The following is a 13,758-nucleotide window of genomic DNA, read 5'->3' on the forward strand; positions in this document are numbered from 1 at the left end:
GTTTGTGCCGCTGTGAAACGGGGAAACTTATTTACGGAAAACAATGGAAAGGTAATATAATTTGGCAGAAAGGATCAAAGAAGTGCGAAGGCGATTAAGGTTAAATAAAAATTCATAGACATAAAAGTATATATCATAAAAAGGTTATATTTATGATTTGATATAATTTAAAATCTCGTAGCCAAATATTTATATTTTACGACTGTTAAATGACAAAATAATAGTCAAAAAAATAATTAGTAGGAAGAGGAAATCCAATGGAGACGAGGACATGGAACAAAAAGGAATGACGTATAAAGGACAATCATAATTGAGTACAATAATTTTTCATTAAATTAATTATAATTAATTATACCCCTATCGGCCAAGTCTAATTTAAATGTCTTCCAAACAGGGAGTAAATAATTTGAAAGATATAGTGTCCTGTTGTGGCGTTGTCTTACGCCTCTCCTCACACGGATATGTATGATATAACCGAGCATATGCTCGGTTAGCTCACTTGCAATACAGCTTTACTGTAAATCTCTCGTAGAAGCTCCACATACCTCATATCTACAACAAAGATTCTTTGTAGCGACTGTAACACAGCACTTTATATACTGAATACTGTTGTATTCATAAAATTTCCTTTTTTCCATCCTATAGGGTAAAAAGAAGACCAAGGTTGCCAATGCCAATTGTTCAAAATCCCCAAAAATCACGGTTAAAATCACCAAATTTCGGGAGAGCAAACTTCATATTCCCCACAAATTCCCCACATCTCGAGTTTTCATTATTTACTAGAAATGCATCCCTTAAAAATATAATAAAGAATTAAGACACTCAAAATGTAACCATCTATTACGTTTGCTGTGAATTTAAACAGAATGTAAAATGTGAAACTAATTATAAAATTAGATGACCTTAAATCGTTTAATTATTTTAATTAGATTCAACATTAATCAGTGTTTGAAAAAAAATCATTTTGCTTTGCCTTACAAAATTAAGTAAATTGATTATTTGTTGTGGATTTGGTGACACTATATTAATGTTAGAAATAATCAATGAGTTTCGACCTATATTTAATATTTAAAGTTGACGAGTGTTTATTTGCTGTGTGGAAGTACCAATTGCTCGGCTTCGTTTATCAATAGCTGATTTCGTTTTACTTCATACCGGGGACCGGCCTAAGCGGGAGAAAGAATCGCGAACTCAACACGCACCGACTGGTAATTTTACAATTCAGAACCAAGTACTCTAATAATAATTCTATTTAAGCTGCTTGTTAATAATACGAGGGATGTGCGATGTTGAAAAACACGTCGATATAATTTATCACAGTGTTTCTAACAGTAACGATCAAACTAGGCAAAATAGGCGCTTTGTCGTCGAGTTGCGGATATCAGCCCGTTGCACCAAGTACCAAGTACCAACGATCAAACTAGCGATGCATCAGCAATTAATAGATTAAACAAAATGATAAAATGTCAGAATCCCCACATTTTCCCCATATAGCGCCAATCCCCACTAAATTCCTAATATAGTTGAAATTTCCCGCAATTTGGGGAATTCCCCACAAATTGGCAACGCTGAAGGAGACAATAAAATAAAATAAAATGGTAACACTAAAAAAACAACAAGCATGGACCATGAACATCTTTTTCATGTAGTGCGGTTGAGGTTTGCATATTCTTCAAAATAGATCGATAATTTCATTTTCATAAGCAAAATATTGTATTGTTGGCAAGTTCCTATGAAGTTTAGAGTTAAATACGATTTATTAAAATCGTATAGCTTTAGAACTCAGAGTTTTGTTGTCTAATTTGTTTTAATGATTCAGTAGTTCAGGTTATATTTTTGCTCTAATCACAGCTGTGATTGTTTTATTTCTTGTTGGAAGACATAATGATTTCACAATGAAGTGTCACTACGAAGTTTTGGGTGTGGAGAGGGATGCGAGCAGCTCGGAAATTAAAAAAGCGTATCGCCGTATGGCGTTACAATGGCACCCAGACAAGAACTTGGATAATTTACAGGAGGCTAAAGACCAGTTTCAGCTGGTACAAAACGCGTATGAAGTGTTATCTGACCCACAGGAACGAGCTTGGTAAGATATTTTATTGATATTCATTTGTAATCAAGGTATTTCTCTTTCACAACAGCCTTGAGAATGCAGATATTAAATACTTACCATTTATCGTGCTGACACATTCAATAATACTTTACTGGTTTTAAAAATCTACAAATTGGGTGCCTATTATTCTAAAACTATTTCTATCATGTGAGGAATCCATTGTTAAAGCACATTCAATTTGAAATTATTAATTTCACTGCATAAGTTTACATAACATAACATAATTAATATATAAATGCTAACCATTAAATAAACATAATTAATGGTTAGCATAACATTTATTTGAATTTGATGATGTTATGTAAATCCTTTTTAAAAATGATTCTTGATTTCTTCACTTACCAAATGTTTTCTACATGTTCTGGTAGCTCTAATATAACCAATTGACTTTTACCTAAATCTATAACGCTGTAGTTAGGAGATTATGTTATTTTAAATTGTTCCTTCCAGTTGAGAAGTTGTATTTCTGGGACTTGTTTTCAGTAAAGAAACACAAATGTGTATTATAATGTTAAAAGCATTGAAGACATGTCCCAATGCAAGAATGAAAAGTTAGTCTGTGGAGGCCAAATGCTCACACAATATAATATCAATAATTCCAGGTATGACAATCACAGAGAGCAGCTGCTAAGAGGAGCTGGCAAGTCATACAACGATGACAGTCTTGACGTGTATCCGTACTTCACTCCGTCATGCTTTAGAGGCTTCGGTGATGATCCCCAAGGTTTCTATGGAGTTTATTCTGAAGTGAGAACCTTAGGTTTTTATTAAATGTGTATAAACTGTTAATGAATTTTTTACTTGATGCCACATTTCTTGTTTTATCTATTTTCAACACAAAACAGTCTGGTTACTTTTTATTCCTGTTCTCTTAGCTGTACCTTGTGGAACTTCTGTTTTGGTTTTTTCTGTACCATACTATACATATAACATACTTATAGTTTTTGCATTAACAAGAATTTCACATCCTAACAATTAAATTTCAGGTATTCTCTAAATTAGCAGCAGAAGAAACTGACTTCCTCGACGACCCTGAGGATGTAGAGAAGATCCCTAAGTTTGGTAACTCTTCTACTCCATATGAAGAAGTTAATGAGTTCTATGCTTATTGGATGTCATTCTCTACTAATAAGAGTAAGTTTGTCGACTTAATCTCTCAGTCATAAATAAAATGGTTACATTTATCAACACTAAACAAAGTCCTAACAGATTAATAACGACATATACTTTAGTCAGTAGACAGGTTGATAAGTCCAGTAAATATGTAATGAAACCTTAATTTTAGACCAGAACAAATATTTAATGATTTTAAATATTTTACACTGTTCTCACTTATTTTTGTTAACATTGTTTACTAACCTGCACAGGCTATGTGTGGCTGGATGTACACGAAATCCAGCAGCGCGACAACCGCAGAATAATTAAATTAATGGAGAAAGAGAACAACAAGATTAGACAGAAAGCCCGCAAAGAGAGAAATGAAGAGATAAGGAGACTGGTTAGCTTCGTAAGAAGGAAGGATAGAAGAGTCATTGAGCATACGAAGTTACTACAAGAGAAAGCTGAGGAGAACAGGAAAAAGGTATTGCATAAATTGATTTATAAAATGCTTCTTGATTTGGTTAGTAATGGTATAGCAGATATACAATAAGCATCTGGGCGAGCTCTTTCCATTGTAGACCCTATCTTTGTTCCAGGGCTAGGTAGTCTATTTCTAGCAAGTCCATGCACTTTAAAAAAATTACAATTAATTATTTTTTAATACTATGAATCAAATTTCAGGCAGAGCATTTGAGAAGAGAAAGGATACTTCAAAGACAGAAGGAAATAGAAGAAGCAAAGAAAAAGGAAGGCGAAAGTTCCATCCTGCAAAGCGCTGAGTATCAAAAGAAACTTAGCGAGATTGAATCTCTGTTAGCTGAGGAGTTTGGGCTATCTTCTGATGACGACACTATCAGCGAAGGAGGCATGGAGAGCAGTAATGAAGAGAGTTCTAAGACTGAGGAGGTACGCCATTGTGAAAAGGCTTTTTTCCGCCCTCCACATTTAAAAGCATGTTTTATGCATGCAAATAAAATTTAAGTCATGTACTCACAATAGACAAATGTGTGAAACAATTTTTAAATTTTTTGAAGAATCTCAATAATTTTGGAAACTACTTTGTAGTAATATAACATTACGCATAATTAAATCTCTTGTATTTAAAATTAATAGCTTCCTGGTATTTAAAACATTATTTTTTTGTGAAACTTGTTATTAATATCCAAATAATATTTCTTTTTCAGGCAAGTGAAGCATCAAAAGCAACAGCAAAGTCTACAACGAAGACAAAAGCAGCTATTAGAAACCTATATTGTTCAGCATGTAACAAATTATTTAAAAATATTAAGTCATTTGAAAATCATGAAAATAGTAAGAAACATAAGGAGAATGTAGCTAGTATGACAATGGAGGATGACATAGATATATCGGAGAATGACAATGTTCATGAGCCTATGGTAGCTCCAGTTGACAATCTGCATGATGAAAGCAAAGTGAATGGTCAAACAGACCCGGAACATGAAGAAAACTTAACATCAGATATTGAAGACAATGATATTAGAGAGACTTTGAGTGATGATTCTGATAAGGTAAAGGTATGTAATCATAGTTTATAATAGTCAACTTACTGAGTGTAATACTGTTTGTTAGTCTAAAATTTTGAATTGAAATAAATATCTATAATTTATTTTATTCTATTGACTCTCATCATTGTACACCAAATTCATAATTTTAGTGCTGTTATTAATTTGATGGATGATGATTGAGAGTATACCTTACGTAATTATTTTATAGGCACTGCCCAAGAGCCAAAAAAAGAAGAAAAATAAGAAGAAGTCCTTTATCGCTATGCCAGAGAGTGAAGGCAATGATAGCCATGATGAAATGAGTTTCAATGAAATTGAAGGCCCATCTCGTAGTAGAAAAGCTAAGAAGTTCAACATGCTCAAAAGTCAAATACAAGCTAAGAAAGAGGCAAGTCTTAAAAAAGGATCTCAATCACAGACTTCTACAGAGAATTTATGTGAGGTGTCAAGTACTACACCCACGGATGATGCTTTAGGAGATGCTGCTTTACCTAAAGATAAGCCTTCTTTGCCAAAAGTCCAAAGGCTTGGTAAGCCTAAGAAACCAGTAGAGAGAAAACCGGCCAGAGTTAGGACGACAGAAACTGAAGATTCAAGCACAACATTAAATCTAAGGTGTGCAGTTTGTCAAGCAGAATTCTCATCAAAGAATAAATTATTTGAGCACTTGAAAACAACAGGCCACTCAGTGCCTCTACCGCAAACTAGTTATTCTCAATCAAAGAAAGGGAAGAAAGGAAATAGGTAAACTGTGCTGTGAAATTAGATAGGATGGAAGGTATGAAATTAATCAATGAAAATCAAGATTTTGATTTTCTTGAAATCTAAAATTGACTTATCAATCTATTTATTGAAATTATGATGATTGTCATAATTAAAAATTATGCCTAATTAAATCAATGTTCTCCTTTAATTTTTCCCTTAAATTTATTAAAAACCCGTGTTATTTAAGGTAGAAATATATTTATTAGTTAATATGTAAAACACAATCACATTGAAATAAAGGAATTGCACTTCATGGCATTCATAAATTTTAGTTCATAGTTAACAAATTTCCTGCATGCATCCTTATTTACTGAATTCCTGATGAAACCCAACATGCATTTTCCACTAAGCGGCTGGACTTATTTGTTCAAATAAGTCATTATACCATACCCCTTGGTGCAAAACAGAGTCGCGCGTGGCTAGTCACTTAGTAGAAAATGGCACTAACCCTTAAGAGCAGTTACACACGGCGACAGCTACAGCAATACAGTCACTAATTGTCAACGTTTACAGTCACGCGTTACTTGAGTCACCATATGATAGCTCTGCAAGTTTTTAATGATTCAACATAAGCAATTGCATTGATGGAAACATGTTTGCATCAATGCAACCACCTATAATCTGCTCTAAGTTGACAACAACTCAAAAGCATGAACAATAAGATTCAATCTATTATTATACAACAGACTATGAAACTAACAGCAACTACTATAGGTTTTACTAATAATAAACTTATACATAAAATATAACTTAAGAAGTTGTGTCTGTATACTAACAATTATACATATAAAGTGAAATTTACAACTATAATAATTAATCTGCACAACAAATTCATTCAAACTCTGGAATATCAGAAAAGCTATAACCTGGGTATTCTTTGTAAGCGTAATAAGCTATCCTAATGTGATATGCTCCTGGTAGGAACATGATACCACCTAAAACAATCATTGGCCATAAACGGTCAGAGTATTTTGTATCTATGTGACCAGTGACAATTAAACTACCTACTATAAGTAAAATTGTGCCTACAATAAAAAGGAATGTGGCTAATGTAATGGCTTTCCAGGGGATTCGGGGTGGTGGCAAATCGAATTGAGCGTCAGAGAAGCCGCTGTCATCGGTTGGGACTTTTGCATAGCCGTCGTGCTGACGTCCAAACCTGAGCCTCGACATTTTTAACTTATTCAGATGGTCTGTAAACAATGTAGACATTTCGTAAGAAAATTAAAACGGCCTTTTTCAAATCTTGATTGGAAACTTAAATGCAGACTTTGTTTATAACAATTTTTGTAAATAAATAACCCGAAACGATATCACATAGGTGCTCACCGCCTTGTAATTCGTAGTATTGTTTTGCTTAGGCAAGTACTTTAGTATTCGGCTTCATAATGGATAATTATTATAAAATAAATAAGAATTACAACATTAATGAGAATTACAACTTAGTGTAACACAATGCAATGTGAAATGTAGCTCATTAAACACTGATTTCGTTTCAATGTGCTTATAAAAATCAAAACTGCAAAACAATATTTACCGTTACAGTCGAAAGTGAATTAGTAAATGCACCGTTTGACCACAATTCTATTTGATTTGAAAATTATCAAACGAATTGTTTTCTGATAATGTCAGTGTCAAGTGGCGTCAAATGACAGCTGATTTTTTTTTAACAGCTGATGAGAGGAAAGTGAGAGCTGTAAATTTTTTTTCTGATGTGTTCGGATACGAGGCGTGAAATAAACGTAAATCGGATACTTACTGTCTATTTTTTGAAATAAAAAAATATATTTTTTTTACAACAGAGACGTAATACCAACCTGTGATATGTGTTACTAGAGGCGTCATTTAAATAATTTAAAATCCTTATAACTTAAAAACTACTGTAAATCGTCACTTTACCGTTCCATAGCGTTTATACACCTGTAACCAAAACAGTATAAAGTTAGCACCTGAAGTTAAGTAGAAAAGAATAAATATTTACAATTTTTTTTGTTAGATCTGTTTTCCTTTTGTCCACAAATTTTACTTGATGAAAAGTAAAGATGTCGACGAAACCTACGGTACATATTTGCCTAGGTAATGGACTGTTCACTCTGATCTTAAAAGTCTAAGTATTCTACCCGGAAAAACTGGATCCAGTAAAAACTACCTCCACAGCGGTTCGCATGGTGAACGACCGTGAAAGCTTCTTGCTAATATTGCAATATATATAATATATATACATTGCAATATAATAATATAATAAATATAATATAATACATAAAGGACTGAAATCCTTGCGTTTGAGGAATGACATAAAAAAGCTGCCAGAAGTAAATTACGTAAAACCTACCTACATAAACAATAGTGCCATTCAACAAAACATACAATACATTCAGTAAGTACATAAAATTTATTGTTAGATTTACCAGCTCCATCTATAGGGGGCCACTAAACTTGCAAAAATACCCAATCGTAAATTAATATTATTTATCTCTTAACTTCCTACAATGATTTGTCCACTATTCGCATCGATTATAATAATATACTCGATAACTATTCATGCCATCTATAGGTACCTTATACGTACAGGGCGTTCTACGGCTACAGGACACAGACGGAAACTAAATATTGTAGATAGTTATAGTAGATATTTTGCTTCATAAAAACATTTTATTATTAAAGGTACGTAAATACTGCATTCAAAGACTTTTCAAAATTGTTTGTCCTATCTGAGAATCGATCTCCTCGGTGGCCGAACGGTTACCATGCTGGTGTTACAAGGAGCTCTACTGCTACTAAAAAACGACGGGTGAAGATCGTATTCAACATGAAGTATTCATTACAATGTTTTCCTTCAACATTAACGAGAGATAACAGTCAGGAGCGCGTCAAGCTTGACACTTTGAACTTTGGATCGTTCTTATCGTAAGCTGCATAGAGTTGGACTTAAATATGAAGTGTCAAGCTTGACGTACTCTTCACCCTGTACTTACTAAATGTTCATAAATGTACATAACTATGAAATTAAAGTCATGGCACATGACTTTCCACATGGATTCAAACCGCAGACCTCTCAATACAGCAACAACAATAAATGAGTTATTGTATTTACATACTCTCGCAAATCTCTATATTTCTAAATTCTCTGTCATCAGTTTATAGAATTTCGGTTGAAATAAATTTTAAATATATTGTTGGGTAATTTTCAGGTTACTTTTCTCTCCATAATTTCGGTGGAAATCTTTATTACTTATAATCTAGAATATTATCATAGAGTAGTACTTAATATTCGAGAGTAGTATTCTGAAATATTATTTAATATTTAACGATAATACACTCGAATACTTAAATAATAAAAATTGCCACCAAAATTAGGTAGAGAAAACTAACCTGAACGTTACCCAGATCACAATTTAAAAGTGGCTGTTGCCTAATGCGAGAACCGTTGGTAATAGTGGCTAATAATATTTAACAAAACAGTATTTTCTTTATCACTAAGCCAAAAACAATATTGGCGATAGCAAAATTGATACACCACCTCAATAATATCACACAACCTATCGATTTACAAGCCAAATTCCGTTGTTTACCAATTTAAGCCACTAAAACATAAATCACTCGAAACAATCCATAGAACAAACAACTAAGGATATTTTGGCTCAGTGCCAAAAGTTTATCCCGTAAAATGGGAAGTCCTGTGTGACGCAACTGAAGGCCTGCAGCAACCTTGACCTGCTGCAGTCTGCAGCAAACATATGCGATAATAACACCCTTCAAACTAATTTTGCTGCATTGTTTTCGACTTTCGTTTCAACCGAATTTTTACAGTCTTACATTTACAACCACTGTCTAATATAATATTTTTAATATTTATAATAATAATATTTATAATATTATAATATTTACATTTTAGTTTAAGTGGTGGCACTGTCTAATATAATATTACTTTTTAGTTTAAGTGGTGGTTTGTTTTATTGAATTTAATGGACGGTAAATAGGCATTAACGTACACTGAGATGTCAAATTATACTTTGGGTAATTAATAGATAAATGTAAAACTATAGTAAGCAGAGACAATAAAAAGAGCCGCAGCATTGTTCCTTACCGTATATAATAATCAATTATTAACAATACCGACCGAGAACAAAAGACTATCTGGTTAGGTACACCTACACATTGGCCAACCGTAGCAGCGCAATACGGCGCTACAAACGCAATGCTACTTTCCTTTGTATCAAAATGTATGAAGGATCACCTACAACGACGTCTACGTTGCTACGTAGTATATCGCGTAGCCGTAGATCGTAAATAATTGAAGGTACCAAAAGAATCAAGAAGTGTAACTATTCTAACTTTTTGAATTATACTAATGCTTTACTGTAGCACTAGAAAAGAATTGCATAATCTTTATGAATTAATCTAATTACTTTTTTCTCAAAAGTGGGCATTTACTTTTTTTGTTCTCGAAGATTAATCGTAATAATTTTCTCCGAGAGAGACACAAAGAAACTGTGCAGCTATTTTGAATACAAGTTCCCTTTAGACAAATAATAATGAAGGCTACCTACAGATGTATTTGCCACTAATTACGTAGGACAAGGTTACAACAATGAGTTGAAGTAAATTATTTATTTATATTTGAATAAATTAAATTAAATGTACTTAATAATTTTATGATTAGCTGTGGTCGGAATAGAGTGTTCCTAATGCGTAGATAAATGTCTACATATAGATACAAAGAGTGACATAAAGTAGCTAAAACCCCCAAATAGTAATTTATTCCTGATTTCCGAAAATAGTTTTACTGCATCGTAGAATAACTACTCACCTAAAAAGCAAAGTCATTATAGTGTTAAAAAACCAATGCACCATGTAAAAAATGACTACATATTTGCATAACCTTTCACCATAGTAAACATTTTTTATGAGCTGCAATAACTTGTTTTAAATTATGCGGATATTATAAATACTTTTATAAATATATTCACGCATAAGATACAGTAAAGCTAGGTACTTCAGGAAATCCGGAAATCGCAAAAAAGTAATTAATTCATATTAGGTGGTTTTAACTATTCAGTGTCATTCTTTCTATCTATATGTAGACATTTATTTACTCATTTGGAACACCCTATTCCGAACACTGACGATTAGTCACCAAATTGTAAGTACCGTGTGTTAAAGTTGTTTTTACATGTGAAGTATCTATTATAATACCGTTTATATTTATTATTTATGTTACAGTAGTAGGTACATACATAAACCTAAGTAGATTAGAAAATAAATTCTTACATAGTAAAATAATAATTAAAACTGAATGTTTACCCGGCTTCGACTCTAATGAAATCTAATCAAACACATAAAGAAAAAGTGCACTACTTTAAGTTGGGAGTTCGTGAAGAACTAGAAAATATGTTTTCGTGTGTTTGGACTATTAAGCTCATATAATAAAAGCTAGGAAACATAGTTACATCACTCCATAGGCATAGAATGTTAACTTGTTAACAAGCCGTACATAGCAACAGTAGTATGGACGCCATTGCTGGCCGACCGCCAAAACAAAGAAAGAACTTTGCGCCGAAAGGAGAAAGTGCCGCCAATCGATATCGCCCCCTAACAGCTGATTCCGACACCCTCCCCACACGCACAAAGGACCTTGCATAATTTTCTTATAGTAATTGGAACAATAGCAAAATATTATACGCAACGTACGATTCTCACATGGTTATCATTAGTAAATTAAATAAATAGAATATAAGAAAAGAGCATAAAGTGAGATTTTACAGTATTTAACTACTGACACTCAGCAGATATATCTACTTTAGATCGCACACTAAGTTGTTAATTGGCGAACAGTAACTGTACCTACTTAGATAGAAAAAACATTCAAAACCACTACATTGAAAACAAACATCGAAAAATCATATCTCACCTCAATATTTATGCAAATTCAGGACAATATAGCACATGAAGTGACGCTGCGTGTTGGGGTATGGTTAGTGTAATCGCTTGCGGCGTGCAGGGGCGCATGCGCGGTGGTGCAGGAGCAGCGCGCGCACCCCGCTGGCTGTCACGGGCCGGCGCCGGGCCACTCCGCCGGCAAACCGACCTCGAGGTACACGCGCGCCCATCGCTCGCAACGCCAAGCAACGCCGGCCCCTCGCGGCCAGGAGCCCTCCAGGCGCCTCTAACTGCCTATTTAACTCCACTCAATCCACCAGCGAGGGCAAAGCGCCACGGACGCCGGCGTTTGCACACTAGGCTCGCCGGACAAAAGGTAAATACCTACTCATTATACTTTTCAAATGACACGTCTAAATTACTCTAAATCATATTCCATACTGACTAACAGTGGCCACACAATACACACGCAAAAATTCTCCCTACGTGAATTTAAATGAAGAGTCGTGCTAAAAGTTAGGGTTGCTGCATTACGACAAAAGACTCGAGCGACAAATCAACCGTTTCTCTTTATACTTGAACTCATATGAAAACATGCGGATACTAATCCCCCAATGACAAGTACAGTTGTATTTGACCTTACTTCATTACGGCTTCACTCCATCCCTTCTTTATATCATAATGCAGTTTGTGGCATACGTACCAAGTAGGTACTTATTTTCTCGTATTCATTTCACATCGTCAATTGTCATTTCGCTTAACAAGGTTTTGGTGTTGTTCCCATAATATTCATTTGTGTCAAACAGCAATGCCCGAAATGGTCGGAAGTTGTTACGTTGAAAGTAAATTGATGCTAATCGAACTAGCTTTCTGCATAGAATTTATGTCGTCAATACTACGTAAGAGCTCGCAACATTTTGCTGTAATACATTAGCGAATAATCTATGATAAAAGAATGGTGAAGAAAATAACTGTTACTGTACGTGTTAGAATTTGTTATAATTCAACTTCATTAAATACCAAATACAAAATTTGATTTAATTTCTGAAGTGCATATTGTACCAAACCAATGTTGTTAAATATTTTAGGATTAAAATTATTATATTTTACAATTAGACTTTCACAATAACTCCGAGAAATTCCCATTCAAGAACATTGCAAAAAGTAATAAATGAAACCTGTAATTTTTGAACCACGTAATAAAAATTCTTGTCAATAATATCCGATATTATGATTGGCCAAATCATGATTCGAAGTATAGTAGATTATAGCTATTTTAAACATGGTCAGAAAAGATGTGAAAATAGGCAATAGGTCAGACAGAAAATATTGATTGATTAACTTGCAATTACAATAGGAAAATTTCGTTATTTTTACAAATATTAGCAAAGTATATAGTTTATTAACTTATGTTTGGGATGGTTTTTGGTAGCAATAGCAAAAAAAAGGGTTTACACAATGTTTTCCGGAAGATGAACATTTTATAAATAGGCAACTTAAAACTTGAAATGTACTTAAAATGTCAACGTGACAAAACTAACCAGTCGGTGGCACGTGATTGATCAGTTTCTTATATCGTTTTAACTGCTGATATTGAAAAACGCTCACTGAATAAAAACCGCACCCCAATATCGAAATATATGACTCACTAAGTGCAAAGATCATTCGTCTGCCCTTGCCAGTCGTTCCCAAAAAACTAGGCTACTGAGACACCCCTATTAATTCCATATCGATTTAAGACGAATTTGACAAAGGGCGATCTTAGTATTTAAAACAAAAGAAATAAATATAAAAGGCATTAATTTCTCCACTAGACAAAGAAATTATAACATTCTTTTCATTCTTTTTAAAGTATACTGTCAAACCTTCTACACGTGTAGCCTGTGGGTGAAATATAATAAGGTGACCCTAAACACGCTGAGGGTATAATATAACAACGCGTTTAGGATATTGTTGGGGTTACCACGACACTGTAGCGGTTCAGGCATGTTCGCTGAGACACGCACATATGGCTTTCATGCCATTCTGAGGAAGCGGGTTGCCTCGCTTTGGCGACGTGTGCGCGGGTGCCCCAACAGCATTCTAAAAATTGTGGTTGATAAGATTGACTGCCCCATCCAGGCCCACTGGATGAAACTTCATGTGGCGGTTTAGTTTAAGTTTACATAAGTGTGTTAGATTAATTTCAATTTTATAATTTTGTATTTAATGTTGTAATTCGTGGTTTATTTTTGAATTTTAATTGTATAATTATTTTTTTTAACATTATCTTATTTTATTTCAATTTTAGCATTTGAATAGCATCATATACTTACCTTATTCCTAAGTTCTTTACTAACAAACTATAGATAACTGTTGTTGGTCCGAAATACA

General features: G+C 33.8%; 2 protein-coding genes across 2 annotated transcripts in view; both read left to right on the plus strand.

Moving 5' to 3' along the window:
• Window positions 1–1,731: 1,731 nt before the first annotated feature.
• LOC113229479 (dnaJ homolog subfamily C member 21) lies at window positions 1,732–5,964 on the plus strand. The gene is made up of 7 exons (XM_026463077.1): window positions 1,732–2,086; window positions 2,716–2,860; window positions 3,100–3,247; window positions 3,481–3,695; window positions 3,896–4,120; window positions 4,399–4,749; window positions 4,949–5,964. The coding sequence occupies exons 1-7, from the start codon at window positions 1,896–1,898 to the stop codon at window positions 5,486–5,488; spliced, it is 1,815 nt and encodes a 604-aa protein (XP_026318862.1). The 5' UTR covers window positions 1,732–1,895; the 3' UTR covers window positions 5,489–5,964.
• Window positions 5,965–11,570: 5,606 nt separating this feature from the next.
• The window catches only part of LOC113229456, a 44,642-nt gene continuing 42,454 nt past the window's right edge, over window positions 11,571–13,758 (plus strand). The window contains exon 1 of the mRNA XM_026463052.1: window positions 11,571–11,761. The gene's annotated coding sequence lies outside the window, so the exon portion shown is untranslated. The remainder of the gene's footprint in view (window positions 11,762–13,758) is intronic.

Source organism: Hyposmocoma kahamanoa, unplaced genomic scaffold (assembly GCF_003589595.1).
Source record: "Hyposmocoma kahamanoa isolate Upper Pololo Valley unplaced genomic scaffold, ASM358959v1 62, whole genome shotgun sequence".
Taxonomy (NCBI): domain Eukaryota; kingdom Metazoa; phylum Arthropoda; class Insecta; order Lepidoptera; family Cosmopterigidae; genus Hyposmocoma; species Hyposmocoma kahamanoa.